This window comes from Gadus morhua, chromosome 2, assembly GCF_902167405.1.
Source record: "Gadus morhua chromosome 2, gadMor3.0, whole genome shotgun sequence".
NCBI classification, from domain to species: Eukaryota; Metazoa; Chordata; class Actinopteri; order Gadiformes; family Gadidae; genus Gadus; species Gadus morhua.
In genome coordinates, this window is record NC_044049.1 from 25,612,510 (window position 1) to 25,637,849 (window position 25,340).

The 25,340-nt window shown below is 43.1% G+C and overlaps 1 protein-coding gene across 10 annotated transcripts in view; it reads left to right on the top strand.

The window, feature by feature from the left end:
- Nucleotides 1-19,209: 19,209 nt before the first annotated feature.
- clec16a (C-type lectin domain containing 16A) overlaps nucleotides 19,210-25,340 on the top strand; it is a 55,600-nt gene continuing 49,469 nt past the window's right edge. For 3 of the 10 annotated variants that reach the window (XM_030377799.1, XM_030377794.1, XM_030377848.1), the window contains exons 1-6: nucleotides 19,211-19,524; nucleotides 19,990-20,118; nucleotides 20,463-20,596; nucleotides 20,864-21,012; nucleotides 21,882-21,887; nucleotides 23,364-23,469. In XM_030377799.1, the coding sequence (XP_030233659.1) occupies nucleotides 19,451-19,524; nucleotides 19,990-20,118; nucleotides 20,463-20,596; nucleotides 20,864-21,012; nucleotides 21,882-21,887; nucleotides 23,364-23,469 (598 nt within the window). In that variant the 5' untranslated portion in view covers nucleotides 19,211-19,450. Of the gene's footprint in view, nucleotides 19,525-19,989; nucleotides 20,119-20,462; nucleotides 20,597-20,863; nucleotides 21,013-21,881; nucleotides 21,888-23,363; nucleotides 23,470-25,340 lie in introns of all 10 variants that reach the window. The other 7 variants (XM_030377834.1, XM_030377855.1, XM_030377816.1 and 4 more) reach the window with 6 other exon arrangements.

A 25,340-nucleotide genomic window follows, 5' to 3' on the forward strand; every position in this document is an offset into this window, starting at 1 on the left:
TCCGAGCGGGAGTCCGAGCGGGAGTCCGAGCGGGAGTCCGAGCGGGAGTCCGAGCGGGAGTCCGAGCGGGAGTCCGAGCGGGAGTCCGAGCGGGAGTCCGAGCGGGAGTCCGAGCGGGAGTCCGAGCGGGAGTCCGAGCGGGAGTCCGAGCGGGAGTCCGAGCGGGAGTCCGAGCGGGAGTCCGAGCGGGAGTCCGAGCGGGAGTCCGAGCGGGAGTCCGAGCGGGAGTCCGAGCGGGAGTCCGAGCGGGAGCCCGAGGCCTTCTGCTGCAGCAGCATCTGCATGCTCTCCTCCTGGTGGCGCGGGCCGAGGCCCAGAGGGGAGCGCTCGGTCAGTGGGCGCTTCCATTCCCTCACTCCTTGAGGACTTTTACTGCAGCATTCAATCGTGAAACCTCGGGACTATTTAGACATATGTATGTTTTAAAGGTTACTGTAGATGGTCTGTATTTCTAAGCCATCTAAATCTGTTCTAATGGTCCCGAAAAAAAAGCTTCTAAATCAACATTTTACATGCGTAATATAATATCATTTTTGCCTGTTTCAATATCAGTTGCTAGTCAAATGGTTAATTAAAAATCCAGAAGGTTGGTGAGTCCACGAGGACACTAATATTAAGTTATCCCGCCAAATGATCAAAAACCAAAATCACAGCATACAACTGCAGCAAGTCCAATGTGAGAGCAGCACATCGGTCATTCAGACAACAGCATATAATATCCAATACGAAGGTAACCGACTTCAGAGCAGAGCAGAATGCACACGAGACTCCCAAGATGTCAGCTCATGATTGACACCTCACCTTTTCCAGTCTGTCAAAGTAGGCTACTCTTTGAGGAAAGCCATTGGCCGGTCTGGCCGCGAGGTGCACAGCTGGACGATGCAGTCCTTCAGCAGCTAGTGGATGTTGTGTTTCTGCACGTACTGCTCGCACTCTCTCATACTCCTCTCTTCATCGCTGCTCATGTTGCCTGATGTCATTGTAGCCTTCTGTCCTGGCGAAGGAATGGAGACAGTGGATGTTAGGATAAAACATTGCATTTGAACATGGTTCAATTTGAGTTGTTTATTTTGGCATCTTCAACCAATATTGTCTGTATCGAGTCCTTACCCCACAGCACAGCCACAAAGCCAGTCTTTTCGGCGGTACCACTCTGTTTGAAAAGACCGCGTTACTTTCTGTCCCGTAGTTTGAAGCAACCCGTTAAGCTCCGGCATTGGTCTTCCATCATTTATTATCTCCTTTTTGGATTGAAAGTCCAGTTTTGAGAAATGTCTGAGTTTGGCTATTGAATATTTATCTTCCATGTTTGCAGTCAGAAATGTTTTTTTAAATAAACAAAATGATGTGGTGCACTTGACTGCTTAAAAGAAGACAACTATGGAAGCATATATGTAGCAAAATTCAAATGGCAATGCAATTGGCAATTCATTATGCAATTTTATAATGTAATTTGTAAATACGTTTTTTAAAGTGTATTTTAATATGCAAAGGGACAATGCAGCTTCAGATAGGTCTGCCCTCAGGAGTCGGCTCTGCTATATCAGCTGAAAAAAACAATAAAAAAATCAATTAAATTTGCTAAAGTTATTACAATAAAAATAGAATAACATTACGTCAAATTCTTTGAGTTCCTTTATTCAAATTGAAAAGCTATAGCGTCCCCATGATTGCAATCCACTTCGCCACGCTGCGTGTGTTGCGATATTCAAATGACATTTCAATCCGCAAAAGGCTTTGCAAAAGATTTGGCAAAACGTTTTCCAAAACGTAATCCAAACGTTTTCCAAAAAGTCAATTTGCAAAGTGGCAAACGTATCAGCCAATCAGTGTCTGGGCGTGAACTACGTCACTTGCTCGTAATTTCCTTGTTCACGTTCGTAGGCTATGTGTCTTGTATTGAACATGTACTGTTTTTGTATTGAACATGATTTGTTTGTTGTATTGTTTGGTTTCTTCAATTACACCTCTAGTCAAGCAAACCAATATTTTATTATAAACCTTATTATTTTATTAGCTAAATGGCATATTCATAAATGTAAATACTCGAATCAGAAACCGCTTTTTGTTGTGTTTGAGAATGAAACAAGGCAATACATGGGGAATATTCTATGTTCTAGAAATGGGAAAGCTATTAAAACACCTAGCGTGTGTGCTCTTTATAATATTTTTATTTAATTTAATGCTGCATTTTGTATTTTTGTGTCTGTATTTTATGTCTGCCATTTCTGTACCCCCTGGCTGCTAATTGTCAATAAAATGTATTAAAAAAATAAATAGAAATAACGTTCGTATGTGTCAGGTCCATGATCACCAATGGAGGAGATTATTGATACGCTCCGAAGTTTGTTTGGCCGATGATGTGGAGAACAATCGTGTTGAAGACACAGATGCAGTAGATAGAGTGCGTGTTCTGGGAGATAGGATAGACGACTTATCCTCACTGGTACGTTTTGAGGCCAGTGTGGTAAACCCAAAGATTTCCCAAGTGCTACAGGCAGGGGTGGACTGGGACAAAAATTCAGCAATGGCATTTTGTGTCCAGACCAGCCTACTACATTATCAGCACTAGAGGTGGGACGAGACGAACGGGAAGAACCCTGTATGTACTTTATTAAAACAATTTAATCAAGTACATACATCCAAATAATAGTACAGCACTGCAAATAGCAGTTGTTTTTTTGTTTTTTTTCAAGTTTGTGTCTCTTGTGCTGCTGACAAGAAAGTTATGAAACCTGAACAGGAAGTTAACAGACATCCTGTGGTCGCTGCATTTCAAACCCCCATATCTACATATCTACAAAATCCTTGATAAATATCACACTTGATCCAACGCTAAATTCTCTCTTGCAGTTTTTAGTCTGTGAATGTGAAAATCTTTTGGTGTAAGCCCAGCATTAGTTAAAACCAGACTCGGACAATAATAACAAAATATCCTGACAAATAATCTAAATAGAAACATATTACAGACAGTAGCAGCATTAGAGCTGAAACTCATTTGTTTCAACTGTGACTCAGTCATTGTGAAAACATAAATAGAGAATTGAATGTTTTTTATCTGTAGCTGCGAGAAAAAGTCTAAGACATGAATTACAGGTCTGAACAGATATGCATTCTCATATCAGACATTAGACTTTTTCACACAGCTATAGATAAAAACAAAAAATATAAATTCTCTATTTATGGTTATATTTATATATATTGCCCTACTTCCTCGTCCGCAGCCAGCCAGCTACACTCATCACCAAATTCATGACCTGCAAGAAACAGCAAACAGAACTTGTACTCAGTATCTGTGTACTGAGTGACAAGTATATGTAGCCATGTAGACTTTTTGTGACGTAGTGACACTTTGTGAACAAATTTACCTGTCATGAAGGATGACTTTAGTCTCAAAAGAGCCCCAAGACCTACCTGCATAACTGTTCATTGAACTTAAAAGAAATGCAGATGTTTGAAATTAAAATCATCAATATGAAAATCTTCAACCAGGAAATAAACCTTTGTTTCAACCTGAGATGAAACATGTTGCATAGTAAACTCGCAAAGTCAAGACGAATCTCTCTCTCTCTCTCGAAGAAGAAGTTCTATTAGGTCAGGAAAACCTGTTTGACAGGAGATGATGGTAGCAGAGAATATAAAGAGACATTTATGAATTACCAATTGTCACTTTATCACACATATAGTATGTTTCTTCACATAAACCTTTAAAAATACATATTGCATTCCTCTCATCACATGTAATAGTCATTACCTCAGTAAACAATCAATTAATTGAAAGATTACAATAAATTCAATGGCAAATATTGCAAATTAAACAAATTATTTCCTATAGGTTTACTTGTATTTTGTGCTAAAATTCAAAGTATCTCATCTGTATTTACAATACAGCATGATTCTGCATCTCCATTTACAGCTCATTAGTCCATGTCAATGTTTACTGATGCTATGGCAATAAGAGACTGCTGACGTTAGAAGCTGTTAGCTACCTTAACTAAATCATCTGAACAATAATAACCCATAATATCACAATTCGGCATATTTATACAAAATCAACCACAACTACCAACAGTCACAGCCCTTCAACTCTGGGCTAATATGTTGTCACAAGTATGCAGTTAATTAGGTCACAACACATTCAATGTAAAAATGTCTCAAAATGTAGCCTAGCTAGCCCCAGGCTAACGTTACTTAGCATATAATAATAATAATAATAATAATAAATGAAATTTATATAGCGCTTAATATGGTACTCTAAGACGCTTTACATATTGGCCTATCAAAACTATATGCCTCCACTCGCTCGTCTCCCGGCCCGGCAGCACAAGCTGGGGTGTTGACCCCGGCACCAAATAGGTCTGTAAAATTTGAACATTTAGCAACTTCCACCTCCAGAGAGTCGCAGTTTTTCAGTGCCACCCGGGCGTTTCTTACGCTTATCCATTTTCAGCTCCGTCCCGACTCCCACGACTCCGGCCCATGCCATGAGGTCCAGCCCACCCTGGTTTCTGTTGTGATTGACAGCACTGTCAGGGCTCTCTGAGCCAGTCAGCCAATGATTGATTGACAATGACAAACATAGACCAATAATATGTGTCGATGCTGGCCACACACTGCTAGCCCTCTGTTGCCCATTGGCTGGCCCAATTGGAGGGAATTTAGAGAGAGAGAAAAAAAAAAAACATAGCGGACCGGACCGGCCCACATTGGGTCAACGGCCCACCGGGACGATGCCCGGTATGCCAGATGGCCAGTCCACCCCTGGCTACAGGCACTGACAGGGGTGGACTGGCCATCTGGCATACCATCTGGCATACCTCAGAGAGCCCTGACAGTGCTGTCAATCACAACAGAAACCAGGGTGGGCTGGACCTCATGGCATGGGCCGGAGTCGTGGGAGTCGGGACGGAGCTGAAAATGGATAAGCGTAAGAAACGCCCGGGTGGCACTGAAAAACTGCGACTCTCTGGAGGTGGAAGCTGCTAAATGTTCAAATTTTACAGACCTTTTGGTGCCGGGGTCAACACCCCAGCTTGTGCTGCCGGGCCGGGAGACGAGCGAGTGGAGGCATATAGTTTTGATAGGCCAATATGTAAAGCGTCTTAGAGTACCATATTAAGCGCTATATAAATTTCATTTATTATTATTATTATTATTATATGCTAAGTAACGTTAGCCTGGGGCTAGCTACATTTTGAGACATTTTTACATTGAATGTGTTGTGACCTAATTAACTGCATACTTGTGACAACATATTAGCCCAGAGTTGAAGGGCTGTGACTGTTGGTAGTTGTGGTTGATTTTGTTTAAATATGCCGAATTGTGATATTATGGGTTATTATTGTTCAGATGATTTAGTTAAGGTAGCTAACAGCTTCTAACGTCAGCAGTCTCTTATTGCCATAGCATCAGTAAACATTGACATGGACTAATGAGCTGTAAATGGAGATGCAGAATCATGCTGTATTGTAAATACAGATGAGATACTTTGAATTTTAGCACAAAATACAAGTAAACCTATAGGAAATAATTTGTTTAATTTGCAATATTTGCCATTGAATTTATTGTAATCTTTCAATTAATTGATTGTTTACTGAGGTAATGACTATTACATGTGGTGAGAGGAATGCAATATGTATGTTTAAAGGTTTATGTGAAGAAACATACTATATGTGTGATAAAGTGACAATTGGTAATTCATAAATGTCTCTTTATATTCTCTGCTACCATCATCTCCTGTCAAACAGGTTTTCCTGACCTAATAGAACTTCTTCTTCGAGAGAGAGAGAGATTCGTCTTGACTTTGCGAGTTTACTATGCAACATGTTTCATCTCAGGTTGAAACAAAGGTTTATTTCCTGGTTGAAGATTTTCATATTGATGATTTTAATTTCAAACATCTGCATTTCTTTTAAGTTCAATGAACAGTTATGCAGGTAGGTCTTGGGGCTCTTCTGAGACTTAAGTCATCCTTCATGACAGGTAAATTTGTTCATTAAGTGTCACTACGTCACAAAAAGTCTACATGGCTACATATACTTGTCACTCAGTACACAGATACTGAGTACAAGTTCTGTTTGCTGTTTCTTGCAGGTCATGAATTTGGTGATGAGTGTAGCTGGCTGGCTGCGGACGAGGAAGTAGGGCAATATATATAAATATAACCATAAATAGAGAATTTATATTTTTTGTTTTTATCTATAGCTGTGTGAAAAAGTCTAATGTCTGATATGAGAATGCATATCTGTTCAGACCTGTAATTCATGTCTTAGACTTTTTCTCGCAGCTACAGATAAAAAACATTCAATTCTCTATTTATGTTTTCACAATGACTGAGTCACAGTTGAAACAAATGAGTTTCAGCTCTAATGCTGCTACTGTCTGTAATATGTTTCTATTTAGATTATTTGTCAGGATATTTTGTTATTATTGTCCGAGTCTGGTTTTAACTAATGCTGGGCTTACACCAAAAGATTTTCACATTCACAGACTAAAAACTGCAAGAGAGAATTTAGCATTGGATCAAGTGGGATATTTATCAAGGATTTTGTAGATATGTAGATATGGGGGTTTGAAATGCAGCGACCCCAGGATGTCTGTTAACTTCCTGTTCAGGTTTCATAACTTTCTTGTCAGCAGCACAAGAGACACAAACTTGAAAAACAAAAACAAAAAAAAGCAACAACTGCTATTTGCAGTGCTGTACTATTATTCGGATGTATGTACTTGATTAAATTGTTTTAATAAAGTACATACAGGGTTCTTCCCGTTCGTCTCGTCCCACCTCTAGTGCTGATAATGTAGTAGGCTGGTCTGGACAGAAAATGCCAGGGCTGAATTTTTGTCCCAGTCCACCCCTGCTGACCACTAACCCATCAGGTCTTAGTACATGCGATTCAAGAGTTAACCACTTGACAATCTTTAAACTTCGATTGCCTAGAAATTGTAAAGACAGTGATGTGTGTACATTGTGCGAGTATCCGTCACTCGCGATGTGTGTGCAGTCCAAAATGAAAGAAAAAACCTTGCATCACTAGGGAATCGAACCCCCAATCATCAGTTGGTCGTTGGTAACTGTAAACAAAGAGATCGCATTTTGTTTAACTGCTAACTAACAAACGGGTTTATGCGTTCACTGAACAAAGATTATGGAAATAAAAGACCACTTTTGCATCAGAAAAATCATCAGAACCGTTATTACCAACCCATAGACACTAAAGCCAAAACCTTTCTCACATGCACACCCATCGCGAGTGACGGCTATGCGCACACATAGCGAGTGACGTAGGACGTAAAGTCCCGCCCAGGTCGAAGTGGCGTCGATTTAGAGAGTCCCGCTGCGGCTCCCCGTTTAGCGCCATTGCTTCCATTGTTCTTTTGAATAGACGCAGTGCATTCTGGGGCGGTTGAGTACGTCTAGTAAGCTAGCGATGCTTACACAAAATCTTTCCGGAAGTAGAAGACATTTGGATGCTACCAGAGCCCGTCTACGAATCATATTAGACATTCTCTGATACTACTCGCTTACCTAAAACTCGCTAACTACGTTCTGCTTACTCAATTTGACGTCATAGTTAGTAAGAGTAGTGTGAGCAAGTAGGTTGTTTCGAACACACCCATTGTGTTTGTAGTGGTACATGTACTTTTTAAATAACCATAAGTTGCTCAATTTTCAACCGATTTACAAACGGTTTGGTTTATTACAAACTTTATTAACGTGGTTATGATATTGTACCTATTTTAGAACATTATTCTATTTTTCATTATTCTATCAAAAGTATGCAGTGTCATAACTACATCTCTGACGATTATAACAAACCAAACCGTTTGAAAATCGGTTGAAAATGGTTAAGTTATGGTTGTTTAAAAAGTACATGTACCACTACCAACACAATGTTATGGCTCAGCAGCTTACTGTGGTAAGATGGCCGCCAGTGGTGACGTTCGACTCCATTGGCCAGCAGCGCGGACGAGGCATCTAGTTAATATATCTATCTATGGGTTAGGGTTAGGTGAGACTCCTTAGCTGTGTCCCTATTCCTCTACGAATAGTCAAATCTCCTATCCTTTACTTAACCTTTGTGGAAAACGTCATCGGGTCAAGGAGAGATGAAAATGTGCTTCCTTTCAAACATAGGAAAAGACAGCGCTGTTTAAAATGAATTCGACTCCACTTTTCCTAACCGACCTCATTGCGCGACGGGGAGTATTGCTGAGCTCTAGCGTTTCTATGGTGGAACTACAGTTTTCCGAAGTTGGTCTACAACAGGGGTTCTCAAAGTTTTGACAGCTGAGGGCCAATTTAGGAACCCAAAATTTGACTGAGGGCCGCCAAAGGATAAAAAATGTAGGCGGGTAACGCCGTCAGCATCCCAGTGGTGAAAAAAAACATTGCACCGTGGACCTCTGGGAGCGAGGTCAAGTGAGGTCTAAATCACAAAACTCACAAAACACACACACACACACACGCAAATATTTTTACAGGTCATTGTTACGGTTGTGTTAATATTGGAATTCATAGCACATCTGCTTCAGAAGAACTATACCCTTGTATGGAGATTCTCCAACAAAGTGGAGCACCACCACTTCCTGAGATGTGTAATGTCATGCTGTGGAAGATAACAGTATATCAGTCAGAATTAACTTCCAAAGACTGCAATGACAGTAGACTGTTTGTACTCGACTACATCATAATTTTGCATTAACTTTTGCCATTTCATTTTCATATATATATTTCTTTATATGTATTTGTATGTATCGAGTATACTATTGGAAATTTGAAATAAGTTGCATGTAATTATAACTAATATTTAAAGTGTCTGTTATCGTGGATAAATACGTTAGCTTAAGGCAGTGGCGTCCCTATGCTGTTTTATTTGGGGATAAAGCCTTGGATGTTATTTAATTAGCCCCGAATATGATCTTTGGAAAAAAATAAATAAAATAAAAATAAAATATTCATAAACATTTATAAGAAACCTAGTCTAGATAGAAATAGTCCTTCTGGCAAGAGAATAAACAACAACCTGTTTACCACCTCAAGTGTATTAACCTATCCCATCCCCAGTCAGATTGTATTGAACGAAAGTCTTCATTCAATTCACCTTACTGTGTGCGCGAGTGAGTGTGTGTGTGTGTGTGTGTGTGTGTGTGTGTGTGTGTGTGTGTGTGTGTGTGTGTGTGTGTGTGTGTGTGTGTGTGTGTATGCGTATATGTGTAAGGTCTGCCTCACTTGTATTCATTTGCAATAACTTGAATTGAACTTTAGACATTTGGGGATAAGCAGCATAGCAGTACGGTAGCTATTTAAAGCTATAATAAACCGTGTATTTCGTTTATTTAGATAAAGCATTATGAAATAGTTTGCATGCACAATAAAGCATATATAAATTTGGCGCGCAGCATTTTCATTTTCCCTCTGGGCTAAGCCCCGGATGTTTATGAAACCTAGAAATCCCCACCCAAATCTATTCTCTTGAGTAGAAGCAATAAAAATGCGATATGTGTGGAAGAGAGACGGAAGGAGAGGAGAAAAGGATTAGAGGGGAGAAGGAGAAGAGAGGAGGAGGAGTATTTAGTGACCAGAACTGTATGGAGTGTATCTTTTCTGTGTGTGTGTGTGTGTGTGTGTGTGTGTGTGTGTGTGTGTGTGTGTGTGTGTGTGTGTGTGTGTGTGTGTGTGTGTGTGTGTGTGTGTGTGTGTGTGTGTGTGTGTGTGTGTGTGTGTGTGTGTGTGTGTGGGGGTATCTAGTTTGTATCTCTATTAAGTTAATCTTTGGTGTGTGTCTATTTGGTGTGTTTATCTTTATGGTGTGTATCTATATGGTGTGTACCTATGGTGTGTGTGTGTATTGTGGCGTCCCGCCCCCTAAACCTCGGTCCGGATGGACCCGAGGTTTCATCCAGGACGGAATATACTACCGTCATCCACCAGCCGGCGACGGAGAGCGCCCGTTGAACCCCAATCAGCGAGATGGGAGACACCTGGCTGGACAGCCAGGAAGACATTTTAAAAGGAGCACGAGGACTGACATTTGGGAGGAACGGGAGCGAGGAAGAAGGAAGCGCTCGGGTCTGCGAGCGACTAGAGGCCCACGGAGGCCCTAGAGACCGTGAGTATAATCTGTCTAAGATGTATGAAATAAATGACGAGTGCGGCTTAAACCTTGTTTGTACCTGGAACCCGGCTCATTGGGGGAGCAGGGTACCACTGTGTGTGTGTGTGTGTGTGTGTGTGTGTGTGTGTGTGTGTGTGTGTGTGTGTGTGTGTGTGTGTGTGTGTGTGTGTGTGTGTGTGTGTGTGTGTGTGTGTGTGTGTGTGTGTGTGTGTGTGTGTGTGTGTGTGTGTCCAGTTTAACCAGTGAATGAGTCTCTCTGGTCTCTCTGATGAAAGCTTCCTTCTCTCATACAAACACTCACTCGTGCACACAGTAAGGTGAATTGAATGAAGACTTTTTTCTTTTTGAAGTTTGAATCTAAATCAGACTCATCCCTTTAATTAAAATGAGGGAGGTCATTTAAGATCAAACACAGAGCTGAAATAGCCTCTCACTGTTACAAAGGCGACCAGATGGTGCCGAACCTGCATTGAGTTTTACTAATTAGCTCACTAGCCGCAGCTCGCCTGCCAAGTGTTTTTCTTAATTAGTTAAGATTTTTGGCAGAGATAATTTTACACCAATGAGGACTTATTTATGAATGAATACGTTGATTTGAGGTAGTAAATGATTCAAAATTTTACAGTGTCCCTTTAACTCTCATTTGAAATTTGGACCATGATGAGTAAACTGTTCCTTCCTTCAAAGGTCTATCTTGGATATTTAACTGCAGTTCTGTGAGTATCCCGACTTAACCATGAAGATGAACTGCAAACTGTAAGTCATTAATTTCTCATTACTCTTGGGCACATTGATGTATTTTGGCTTCCTGGTGGGTTAATCTGTTACCTGAAGGTTGATCTGAGTAGTAAGGATGTTTTATTGGTTCATGGGTTACTTGGGTGTTTGGTTTATGTTGGTTTTAATGATTTGTTAAAATGGTCACAGGCTCCAAGTTATTGTTGTAAGATGGAGTAATGGGTTTGGTTCTGATATTTTTAGTCTTCTTTCATTCTACTCTCCTGAGCTCTGCATCTTCATTACATGAGTGTTGCTCTACTGTGAGGGTGTGGTCTGAGTGAGCAGAGGTGCATACTGGGATACAGAGCTGTCTCGAGTCTACAGGTCTGTAGACACGACCCCCTCAGGGGAAACCGAGTGTTTGAGAAACTGTCGTGACGTCAGTTACATGGACTGGAATGTTCTTAAAGATGGAGACGGGGATTCAGAAGGAGAAACACCAGGGGGAGATGAGGGGGCTCCTCATCTCAACGACTAAAACACAACTTCAGTCTGACTTAGAGAACCATGGAACACATTCAACAGTCCCCTCCAGGCATCGTGACTCCTCCAGGAACAGTTTCATTTCCAAGAAGGTCTTATTTGGGGCCATCCCCATATGGATCCTGCTCCTCAAGAGCCCCCCCCCCTCCACTGGGTGGTCTTCTGAACAGATGACCTCCTTCCTGTCCTCAGGCTGACTAAAGCTGCACCGTTTGCATCTGTGAAGGCCCCTCATTCAGGAAACCACTGGACTACAAAGACATGACTTCAGAGATGTTGAATCCACCTGGGACACATTTTGGAGACGCCAAGCATAATCCATCACCAATGTGGGACGCCACTGAAGAATGCTGTACATAATTTGCGTCTCTGGAGACATTGGTTGTTCTGTTCTGGGTGCCCTGACAGGAGAGCTGGGGGTGGATGATGGAATGTAATTTGCTATGAGGTTTTTACCCTGCATGATTGTTTGGCCTTTTATGGCTCAGTGGTGTGTGTGTTTGGGTTTGACATGAGATGGAAGATTTTTGAGCATCTCTAGGGTTCTACTGTGTGTATGTGTCTCCCACTCACACTTGGCATGGGGTTCTACGTGCCTGTCCTGGGTTCTATGTATGTGTGTGTGTCCGGCTTGCTTTGACAGTGATAATGTTCATACGGGGGTCTGTGTGATTGGCTTGGGGTAATGGAATGGTCAACTAAATCATACCTGATGGACGGCCACACGTTTACTTAAGGGCCTCCAGTAGACATGAAGAGCCCTGAGCGACGCTCCGGAGCGAGATCCAACACACTGGGCAGGAAGGAGAGTGTCCAACTCGAGTGTAAAAGGATGCAAGCGGCGTTTTCAGATCAGTGACTTCAAACTAGGACTACACCAATCGGGATCAATGGAGGATGGACACCTAAAGGCATTCCACAAGGAGAGTCTGACATTGGAAAGGGACCTAAATGGATGTTCAAGATGACCTTCAGACCTGTAATGAGACGGCTCTTCCTACCTGGCTGGATTGATGGAGAGCCCTGTGGATTTTGTCTTGCTCTCAGTTGCACTTCTTCTCAGGCTGAACTGTAATTGTTTCGGACAGGACTAGCTGAACGATTTGGTTCCCTTAAATCAGAACCAACCCGGGAACTCCAGCTAGTGCGCTCTTCGAGCTGAAGTTGTGCTCTTCAGCTGAGGAGGAAAGGAAACCTTCACTGGGGCTTCAAGGTGTAAAGAGGAGGATGTTTCAAAGTGTTCCATGGTACTCTGATGAAGACCATTGTTGTGTTCCACTGGCTGCGAGGAAGAACCCACACATCTTCCTCTTGGCCTTTCTCCTCTGAGAATCCTGGCGCCATCTTGAAGGATATTCCAGCTCATGTAACTGACGTCACGACAGATTCTCAAACACTTCGTTTCTCCTGAGGGGCGTGTCTATGGAACTGAAGACTTCAGACAGCACTGTATCCCAGCATGCATCTCTGCTCACTCAGACCACACCCCCATGAGTAGGATGCAACACTCTAGTGATGGAGATGTAGAGTTTTATAAATAACGAGGGAGCAGACTAAGGTGATTGGGACACAATGGAATGTCAAGTCTGTACATTTTTAAGCCATGAAGATGGTTGGATAGTTCAGGAATTGGGCTTTTTATTATGGGCAGTCCTTTCACTCAGATGCCCACTTCTCACTGGAGCTGTACATGTGTTGGCTGGCATGATTCGCTGCTGGTGATGAGGCGGTCAGGGTGACGTTGCAGGGCTATGGTCGGCTCTCTGTGAGCTCAACGTTTAGATTTGCTCTGTATGGTTTGTACCCTGAATAATCTAGATAATTGTAAAATGTAGACACGGATTTGTATTGAATGATTCCCGGTTTTTAGGTTTAAGGTTGTTGTGGGACGTACATGGTAGTTTGGTTCTTCGTATGGTTTTGAGTGAACTTGTACACACTGGGTGCATAATAATGTAAAGGTACACTGAATAGTATTAATGACCAACAGCAACAAACAGATCTCCTCAAGGTAAGTCTGTTGGCTGTATTTTAATGAAGACCATCGCTGGACTTCAGGATCTTCCTTCGTTCAGCTCAAGGTGAGGCGCTGGTTATGTTTTTTCTTTGGTTGGTTCCGGCCGGAATGTTCGTATTCCAGTCGGACGGTTTGTGCTTCCCGCCGTGGAAGGTTCTGAGTGCGGTCACTTGATTTAGTCCCAATGGCTAGCATAGAACGTTGTAGTCTTGACAACCATAAGAAACCACCTGGCAGTTAGTTTGACGGGAGTCCCCTGAGGGAATCTGGCGGAACGTTCTTGATTGTATTTGAGTAACCTCGAGCCGTTGCCAACGGAAACTATTTTTTCAGTCGGTTTCCATTGGGAATTGTTGCCCCCTATCTTAAACAACTAAAGTTTGATATTAAATACATACTGAGACATACGTCGTACAATATGTTGATAATTTCGGATGGTTGCGCCGTACTTTTAACCACGATGACGTTGCGGGACTCTCACTGCGTACAAAACGGCGTTCTACTTGCGGGCCCATTTTTGACATCAGGGAAGGCTGAAAATCATTTCAAGGTGGAAGATAATTTGACATTTCTTCAACGGAACCCAGCACCTGAATATGGCAGAGTATATTTGATTTAATATCGATACTGCTTAGTGTTCTTTTATTACTTCAGCTTTTGTACGTTCTAAATATCTGCTGTCATTAATTGCCACAGAAGTTAAACCCTACCCAATGGAATGACGTTAACCAACGACTTTGGTGCTGAGTTACCAACTGGATAATATCAAAGCTAAAATAATGTCCGTCATTCCCACATGTTACAGTAGATGATACTCTAGAACTGTACAAGGTTAAAAAGGTAACATGTAGTTTGTCCCAAGGTGTCCGCCTCCTCACCCAGAGCCAGACCTCCACCTCCTCACCCAGAGCCAGACCTCCACCTCCTCACCCAGAGCCAGACCTCCACCTCCTCACCCAGAGCCGGACCTCCACCTCCTGTCAGAAGTCCTCCAGAACAGGTCAGTGCTCTGTGTGAGTATAGTCTTCTCAGGTCAGTTTCAATGCATGGCCTGAACCACTTCTTTAAACTTGTGGACTGCTCTGTCTTCATTCCCAAAAACGGGATGCTCATGTCTGGTCTGAAGTCTTTTCTGGCCTTGAGTTATAAAATAATAGTTCAATTAATTGTGTAACTCGGTTTCGGATGAGTCAAATAAGTTTATTGTCGGGCAAATGCTGATATAAACCTGCTGCTGTAGCTGAAAGGCGAGGCTGAGAGGCTGGGGTCCGGAGGCTTGTGGTGCCAGGGTGGACCGGAGACTGAGACTGAGGCTGGAGACCAGGGGCCTGCAGCACCGGACCAGAGGGTAACCATCACCAAGCTCATCTGAAACACTAAAATCCACGGTAGTTTAGGTCTGGTTTCGATCATCTTATGACTTTAAATCTGTGCCAAGTTAATTCATACGGGGGTTATGCAAGAGTCATATGAGCCATTAATGTTACTAGTGCTGCTACGACCATAGTAGATGAATTGCTGAACGGGACAATCTGCAGACGTTGTCTAATTTAAGTGTTTAGGATGTCTAAAAAAAAACATCCTAAAAAAAAAAAGTGTCTGATTTAAATTTGTCTTCCATTTTACAAGTGAACCTCAGATGCAGGAGGTGGGGTGTGTTGCATCCCCAGGTGATTTACTGCTGAGACCAACTGTGTTTGAAACCAGACCAGGAATCCATGGCTGAACGAGCTGATGGAGGAGCTGATGGAGGAGCCATGCTGAAGGAGCTGATGGAGGAGCCGTGCTGAAGGCCCTGGGCTGGTGAAGGAGCTGGTGGCGGGCCTGCCTGGTGAATGACGTCTGTTGTGGGGTAGATGGAGCTTGACTCTGAAGTGATCATCACACTCACTGCCACTTCTCGTAGAATACTGCTACCACAAACTACCGGCGTTTGTACCATATATACCAGACGACTAAATCTGTTTTACCACATGTTGAAGCAAGACTTCCGCTGTTTGTTCCGGACCAGGACTCTGTCTGAGGAGAGCTGATGGAGGAGCTGAGACGCTGGGGGACGACTAGGAATCGACCAACAAGGATTCCTCGTAAGTATATTTACTTACATGGTTGACTTAAAGGGCAAAATACAGCCGTTACTTTGACATGCATTAACCAACTACCGCTGTGTTTTCTTACTAGAACGTGTTTCTGGAGCGGAGGCGAGCTGGTAGGGGAGCCGTGAATCTGGAGGATGACATCACTCTACCAACAAGGATTGTAAGTTTGTATTAACCAAACAAACTGGAAATAAAGGGCTTAAAAATAAGACGAACTACATGTTTCTTACCAGACTTTAAGGCCAGACTCGAGCTGTTTGTTCCAGACCAGGACTCTGGCTGCGGAGAGCTGATGGAGGAGCCAAGACTCTGGAGGACGACATCACTACACCAACCAGGATCCTCGTAAGTTTGCCTAAAATAAACTGAGTGGACTTGTTGTAACGCAGGATTAGTTTGTCCAGTACAAGTTACGGCATACTATTGTGGTTGTTTACCAGACAAACTACAGCTGCTACTTTGTTACGCGCCTTTAGAGCCCAACTACTGTGTTTGCTACCTTACATTCGAGAAAAACTACTACTGTGTTTGTTACCTTACATTAGAGCCCAACTACTACTCTTTGTTACCTGATATTGGAGACAAACTACTACTGTGTTTGTTACCTTACATTATAGACAAATTACATTTGTAACCAGACCAGGAATGTGGAGGACTGATGGAGAAGCCATGCATCTGGAAGGCAAATCCTAAGGACCACCAGGACTCTACCATCAAGGATTCCTCATAAATGTGCATTATCTGGACATAGTGGACTAGGTAGGGGGTTGGGGGTTCAACTCTCAAACCAATGGTGCCGGGTTCAAGTCCTCAGAATACAGTGATGCGTCCTTGAGCAAGGCGCCCTAAAGCCTGCCTGCTCCTTAATGACTTATCTTTGGTTCAGATAATGTTGCATCTTTTGAATATTGAACTTAATCATTGTCCTTGTTTGGTCCGAGCAGACACACCTGAGCTGAACCTCACCTGATCCTGTTTGGTCGGGGGTAGACACACCTGAGCTAAACCCGCCCTGATCCTGACTTCCTGCTGGTCCCGTCTCCTCAGTTCATCTGAGCCTCGTCCTCCAGAAGACCTGCTGAGCTCAGCAGTCTGAGGCTGATGGATCAATGACCTCCAGTGGGAGTGATCTTCTTGACCCCACATGTAACCGTGTGCTTCCACACGCCTTTCCCTCACGTCTGTCACTAACCTCTCTACTTCACTACTCTCTACTGCTTCCTCTTTTCTTCCTTCTCTGTGGTTCAAACCTTTACACTGAAGGCGCGTCTTCCTGCCCTCAGAGGGTTTAGCGTTAGGGTTGAGAGTCAGGGTTTAGAGTCAGGGACAGAGCAGGTCAGGGAGGACTGCTTTTACACAAACCTCTTCACTTGCTTTCGGTATGGTGGTGACATTTTGAAAAGATTAATTTGGGAAAATGTTTTCCTCTGCTTTCCTTTACAAATTGTATTAAACTTCTGTCAAGTGTTTTTGTTTATATATTAAAATCCCACATTGACTTCTACATGTTTGTTGCGGTTCATTTAATTGTCCTTTAACTTGGTTAATGTCAAGCTAAACTCCTACAATACATTTAATATACATGATTGTTATTCTGCAATGTTCACATAATCCATTTTGTAAAAATATAAAACCTCCATATTACTACTCAATTCAAGCCTATTCATGTATTTAACAATGTACATACTGCCCCGCAGGCCATTCTCTGCTACTACAACACGTTCAATCCAGCAACCGAGTAACCCCTGACTGCAGCCCGCAGATCGAGGAGGAGCTAAATGTGGGCGGGGTTAAACGTTTAACCCCGCCGACATTTAAGGAAAATTCCGCGCAGCATCATGGACTCAGACGGAAATACGTTCTCCCGTTTTCTGCAGAACTCCAAGTGCCCCTGACTTCAGCCCGCAGATCGAGGAGGAGCTAAATGTGGGTGGGTCTAAAAGTTTAACCCATGGTTTTACCCTCTCGGGCGCCATCTGGTGGCGGAGATCCGGCAGCACATTCTCAAACATCAATACAGCGCAGCACAGCACACAGCACGATGACTTACTGTTCTTTTATATTGTACACGAACAGAGAGCGGCAACTTACCTCTAGGCAGAAAAGCGCGCAGTATCATGGACTCAGACGGAAATACGTTCTCCCGCTTTCTGCAGAAAGCGGGAGAACGTATTTCCGTCTGAGTCCATGATGCTGCGCGGAATTTTCCTTAAATGTGGGCGGGGTTAAACGTTTAACCCCGCCCACATTTAAGGAAAATTCCGCATTTCCACATTTAGCTCCTCCTCGATCTGCGGGCTGCAGTCAGGGGCACTTGCACCAACCCGTCTCACATCAATGTACTATAGCTACGTTGGTTCAAAACGGAAAATGTAGTTTGGTGTGAGACTGTTGTCCAGCAGAGGGAGCTGTCATACACCTTAATTATACAGGATGAGTCGGTCGCGACCGATTCGTTCCTTACGCTCGAATCCCGAAGGTGAACGACAAGAACTGGTTTCCCCAAATACAAGAGAACTGGTTCTCTGATTCTTTTTAACATAAAACAAAAATATGGTCACGTACATAAAAAATATACAAACGAACAGAGCTTCGTCTTCGCGATCTTACATTGATTGAGTCTACAACGTTCGCAAAGATTCAGCCAATTAGAGGTAGCAATGGTGTTGCCATGGCACCTGGGTAAACAAATGACAAGGTGGTACCGTCGAATTTGCGCGCTTTCTCTGTCTGACGTATCTTGGGTCATGCCATTCCACGTGGGGCCACTCGTATATCCCCCTACATTTCCGAAAATAGACTTGCCCTCCATCTGTTTATTGGATAAACGCATTGCCCAATCCCAGGAGTCAGACACCTGTGAGATTCCCTGTCAAATGACGTAATCCGACGTAACGAACGAATAGTTAAAGTGAACAGAACTGATTCCCGGAAAAGAATCGTTTTGCCCATCCCTCATGGGCTGGTCTAGTTTGTCTGCAAATAACTGCCTCCAGCAACAGGATTGGTCGAAACATATGAAGTTAAGGAAATAAAGCCCAGTTCATCAGATGTGAGGTCAACTGCTGTCAGATTTTGGATCATGAATGTATTGAGCTCGGAGGAGGACGGCAGGACCCGTGTTTACCTGGTCGATTAGGCCCTGAACGCAGACCCTGAACCCAGACATCCTAATCACAGACCCTGTGTTTAATTAGCCCCGAATATAATTTTTGGGTTAAAAAAATACAACATCTAACGTGATTGTTTTTTTTTTTTTTCTTATTTATGATGTTTATTTATTTATTTATTTTTTCCACAATTTCTTGTTTTTTTTTAAACGATTTATGATGACTATATGCTCTGTAAGGTGACCTTGGGTGTCTTGAAAGGCGCCTCTAAATTAAATGTATTATTATTATTATTATTATTATTATCAAAAGCTAATTTCACAAATGCGTGTTTTTGCAATCACAATAAGGTTGTTTCAGTCATTAGCCTGTGAAGTCAGTGGGGGTGGCAAGTGGAATCACGTGACAGTACTTGGACGTTGGATGTCCATGTCCTACAAGCCGCAGCGAGACATTATAGCTCCCCACGACTGAGCAAACGGTAAACCCTCCCCTCACTTATCAGCCCACTCTGTGATTGGTCAAACGAGACGTCAATCAAATATCTCCAGCCCGCGAGAAAACGTCGCTCATTTTTGTCGTCAGTTACGGGCGGGTGTTGAGGATTGTAGTTTTATCACGTTGCCGTTCCAATCCAAAATCATGCCATTTTCGACCGAAATTAACTTCAATACCCAGTGTACTCCTATACAAAATCTTTTACGCGAAATTGCTATCACCTTCTGGTTGCTGCTGTAGCTATCTGTGCAAGTGACAGGGAAGTGGGTGTAATGGACTGATCCTCATACCAACAATATCAAAATAAGGCGCCTGTTAAAGCCTCGGCTGCTGTTAAACTAAACCATGTTCGGCCGCTCGCGAAGCTGGGTTGGAGGTCAAGGGAAGGCGAAAAATATTCATTCCCTGGAACATTTAAAGTAAGTAGTTAGCTTACTAAGGCTTAGATATGGGTTAGCTGATTTAGCAGTAGCATCGCTGATCACTGGCTTTAAACGCTCGTCCAGAGCACCTGCCTTACAAGTAGGGTACCACAAACTGTGTCTTATATCAACCGAACGACGCGAGCTCAATATACGTTGTCATTACAATGAGGTTCGGAGATCACGTGAAGGGATACGATCCACAGGCAAAACAGTGATCGTTAGCTTCACGCTAAAACACTGCTGCACATGTCTATAATTCTTTAATCTTGACTTGTGCAATGGAGGAGCAAAATAATGAAATCTGAACCTGCACATGTAACGTGAGCTTCGTAACATGCCGTGCTGTCGCAAGTTGAGGTCGCTGTCTAATCATGTCAACAAACGACTCACTCTGCTGTCGGGTGCTCGCATCATTCTGCTGCATGACACATGACATCGTTCCTTCTGCTGTCGCTTCAGGTACATGTACCATGTGCTTACGAAGAATACCACGGTGACTGAACACAACAGAAATCTGCTGGTGGAGTCCATTCGTTCAATCACGGAGATTCTCATCTGGGGAGACCAGAATGACAGCTCGGTGTTTGAGTAAGGTCTAGTCTACGGCACAAATCATTCTAGTGTGGAAGTCTTTTGTTGCAAATCTAGGGTACACAATGTTGTCATTTGCATTTGATCTTGTTGAATTGTTGGAAGGAAGTTATGAGCTGTTTGTGATCTGATCACTATGGAACAGCTAACTATTAACTTCTATACAAGAAGCATTCAGAACGCATCAATACACTAAAATAACAAAACTGATATTATCTAAATATATGATCCCATTTGTGAACACAAACGAAGCTCCGTCTCAATTATTAAATTGCTATCTTTATCAACTGATCTCTGTCTGTTTATTATGCTTCAGGGTATGTTTATGTGTTTCGTTGCAGCTTCTTTCTGGAGAAGAACATGTTTGCCTTCTTCTTAAACATCCTACGTCAGAAGTCCGGCCGCTATGTCTGTGTTCAGCTCCTGCAGACCTTAAACATACTGTTTGAGAACATCAGCCATGAGACCTCTCTCTGTAAGTGTGTGTGTGTGTGTGTGTGTGTGTGTGACACGTGTGTGTATCTCCCCATGATGTCCCTTGACTTTTGGACTGAGCAAGAGCACAACCGTTGTAGTATTTTGGTCATGTGTATTTATTTTCATATGTATGATGTTTAAACACAAGTTTATTTTCTGGTGTTTTATTGCAGGATGTTGCCATCTTGGGCTTATGCTAAGTTTGCCGGCAGTCGTTTAAATCAACTACAATCTTTCCCTTCTCTACCCCCTTCCGTTCGCCCAGATTACCTGCTGTCGAACAACCATGTGAACTCCATCATCGTCCACAAGTTTGACTTCTCTGATGAGGAGATCATGGCCTATTACATCTCCTTCCTCAAAACGCTGTCCCTCAAGCTGAACAACCACACTGTACACTTCTTCTACAACGAGGTAAGGCAGTGGACAACTACTCACCCAAAAGTACACCCTCGCATGTATATACGCCTGTGGAGGTCAAAGCACTCTCAGATCCTTGTTCTCGGCCTGCCATCGTTTAAAGGGTTGATATTATGCCACCGGGTGTGAGTCTGATTAGTGATTAGCCATCACAAGCCTTTTCCTGTGTTTTAGTCACATCACTGGTGGGAGTGGCCACCTAGATCAGTCTGCCAGTCTAACCAGTGGACTATGTTAAATGTTCCTTACCTATCCATCATGCATCTAGGTGGACACTCCCACTTGTGAAGTCCCTAAAACATAAGAAAAGGCAGATTTTCAAACGTAATGGATAATCACACTCACACGCGCACTCACCACCCAATATCACCCTTTTAAAACCAGATCAAGGTGGATGGATAGATGGGTAGAAAGGTACCTAATTGGTCCCCAAGGGGATATATGGTTATAACGGCCTCATACAAGAAAGAACATTAGAAAGATTGGTTTTAATACAAGAACAATGCAATAAAGCGTGTACTGTTGACTCCATAATAGGACCCTTAGGATATCAGGGTTATCCAGATGATTAGTGCTGTGTGGTTGCGTGAAGCAGGTGAAGGAACCGCCTCAAGGGAACTGCTGCTACTGCTTACTAATGGCATTATTGGAGGCAACGTTTGAGAACCTTTGTTGCGTACATTTGCTATTTTGACATTAGCCCATTGGCTAATTCCTTAATATCTCTGTGCAAGTTTATTGTGTAGTTTGCCATCCCAGTAGTGCAATGTTCATGTTCTTCTGTTGCATTTATTGTTATGATATTATTTCTATTATTTATATTTAAATGCCTCCGTTATGTTGTTAACCTCTCGTTCCCACAGAGTTCCGTAAGTATTCCGTTGGCCACGTGTTTAGGGCAAAGTTATTGGTGCACTGTTGGTGGTAGATCGCCACTCCCTCCCTGCCTCGAGCTGACCAGTGTGTGTGCAGCGGTCTCCACAGTCAGTCAGCCACTGTTCGACAGCTAACCCCATGTTGACCCTTCGGCCTCCCATGTTTCTGTCCTACATCGTCTGTGCTGGTGTGAAATACCCCGAGACGCTTTGACTGTTGCATTTCAGTGTGGGTGCGTTTGCTTGAATGATTTAGGGAGCACAGTTCATGTTACTGCATTCTTTACAGTAGGCGGCGATGGTGTTGCAGAATAGGGTAGACGCCAGTTCCATACTAGACGCCAAGAAATCTGTTTTGCGTTTATTATAATATGAGTATGCTATCACTTGCATTTGGTTGCGTTTCGATTGCAGAATAGACTCCCCTGGACTGGTTTAGGCTGTTCAGTATGACAGCAGTTTTCTTCAATCATCTAGACCTCTGGATGACTTTTTGAGACGCATGCTTGTCTTTGGTCCGAGGTCCAGTGGGTGAAGAAAATTAAACAGCAAAAGAGCTGTTCATTCCTGTTCATTCCTGTTCATTCCACCTAATTCCTATGCGTTACACTTTCACCAAACTTTGCCAGATAAAGAACTATATTTTGGGTTTAGGACAGGACCATTGAAGTCATTTGTGATGCATAGCATCACTAATATTATAAGTAATATGAATATAACTTTGATCATACTCAGTTATTAGTATTACAAGTATGCTAACGCTGGTAAGGCAGATTGAGGTGTTCATTTTACATTACGACAGAATAATAACATAAAAAAAGCCATATCACGTTTGAAAATAATTAAATGTTTAATATTTAAAACAACCTATGCACTGTCATGATCCAGACTTCCAGAGGTCATTGTGTTGAATCGTTACTCCATGAAACGTTTCAGAATTATGGTTTCATAGAACGTGAGGGGAAATGGGTTGGACAATGCTTTTTAAGCTAGTGTTTGTTGTCTTTGCATAAGGATTTTGGTCCTTTGAAGCTAACCTACTCCTGACCGGTTCTAGTCCCTTTAAGCAGCGCTTAAAAATATATATATGCTGGACGAACCTGTGTAACAAATGACAGATTATTGTCATTAAAAAGATAATAATTTTAGATTCTGCCCTGCTAATTGAAGCCGTTCTGTAAAACACACCTCGAACTATAGGCTGGAGAAATCGACCACAGACAGCAACGACCCTCGTGGAATCATTCCCCTCTTAGTGATTGGTTGAGGCGTAAGAAACCCCGTCCAGGCTCAAAACCGCTCAGACTGAACCGAGGAATGAACCGATAGCAACCAGGAGGAGGAGGATGATCAGGCTCAGCCCACACTCCCTTGTGTCCTTGGCGTGTTTGTCGCAGCCCAGTGCCTTGCTCATCGGCACCTTCCCCCCCATCCCCCCCCCCCCCCTCCCTCTGTGTCTCCCACACACAGCACACTAATGACTTTGCCCTGTACACCGAGGCCATCAAGTTCTTCAACCACCCCGAGAGCATGGTGCGCATCGCGGTCCGCACCATCACACTCAACGTCTACAAAGGTGAACACACGCACACACACACACAGACACACACACAGACACAGACACACACACACACAGACACACAGACACACAGACACACATAGAGAGCATGGTGCGCATCGCAGTCCGCACCAACACACTCAACGTCTACAAAGGTGAACACACACACACACACACACACACACACACACACACACACACACACACACACACACACACACACACACACACACACACACACACACACACACACACACACAGGATGCCGGGGAGGCCGTCTGATCGTCCCCCTGCTGTGTTTGGTGTTCCTCTCTCCTGGCTGCTGCTTTTGATGCACGGTCGGCATAGCAACTGGGTTAACCCCGCATACGCTTCCCATTCACTTGCCTTAGTATTGGTTTCTCAAAAGTACACCCACACATCCTTTTTTTTTTAAAATATTTAATAAGAATGTTTAGCAAACATGTGCGTGCATACAGACAGGAACACCTTGCATCATGGTTCAGATCGCTCTAATCATAATCATTTGTTAACTATTGCTTAAATAAACCGCCTCATTCCCTTCTGTTGTCGTAACCAGGCGTGCTCTCACCGTGGGGTGCTTTGGGACCGCCGCGTCGTGTCATGTCAGCAGAGACTGACTCTGCGTGTTTTCTCTCTGCAGCACAGCTGTCTGTCTGTCTCTCTCCTGCTCTCGTATGCGTTGGCGTCCCACAGCTCTCAACTCTTACCAAACCCTACACATGCTTGGCGTCTCGCTTACTGGGCCTCACATGAAGAGGGAATCGTCAAACCCCTGATTCAAACCAAAACCAATCCCACGTCCGTCGTCAAAGACTGCGTCCCGACCCATTGGTTTTAATTTGGTTGCCAAATATATTGGCTAAATCATCAATACTTTTCCCATCCGCAGTATATATTTTGTCCACATGGTGGTGTTGCCGTGTGATATTCATCCAAATCTCACTTGCTTGCATACTTCAGAACGTGCTCAATATATCTGCCTAGCCTAGTGGAATACTCTGGTCAGCCTCAATGAGTGCACTGGCAGAGTATGCAAGGGTATCCGTGGAACAGCCAACTAATAATTTTATTCAAGCTAAATTAATTTATTATTTGACATTCATAATACTTCAAATGCAAGGCCTGTCATCAGTGGGCCATAGGCCTATTCACCAATATGTTACCTCATTTGGCATTGATAGTGTCTAAAAAGATATTAATTAACATGAAAACAATTACGATTATACTTTATGAATCAATACTGACCGTATAAATTGCATGTTTTATTAAATGACTACTGTGAAAAAAGAGTTGTGTATTACACTACCCGGAAGCATTGGTTTTGGAGTCATTTCTATTAGGGATCGACCGATACAGATTTTTTAGGGCCGATACGATACCGATATTTTTTCATCGGCCTTAGCCGATACGCCGATACGCCGATACCGATATTTAGAGCCGATACTACTGTCTGCCATTTGTCCCTTTGTTGAGATGTTCACAGCAGTGCCCAATCTGAGAAACCGTTCACAGATTGGGACGAGTGGTGTTTGTTTTGTCCACTCACCATACCAGAAGACCAAACGTATATCCCTAGTGGTGTACTAGATAAGGGCGCACACACACGCACGCACGCACTAAGGCAGGCACGCGCGCACACACACACACTCTTTAGGGTGCCTTTGAGAGTGCCACTTGAATTATACAACGATGCATGGTATAGCCTATAAGGGATACACATTACTGATACATAGGATGTAGGATGTTTCAATTGCAATAACACACACGCCAACACATAGCTACGAGCGGCCTCTACTCACATTAACCCTGTGCCTGTTTGCCCCTCTCTCTACCTCTCTCGCTCTACCTCTCCTCTCTCTCCTCTC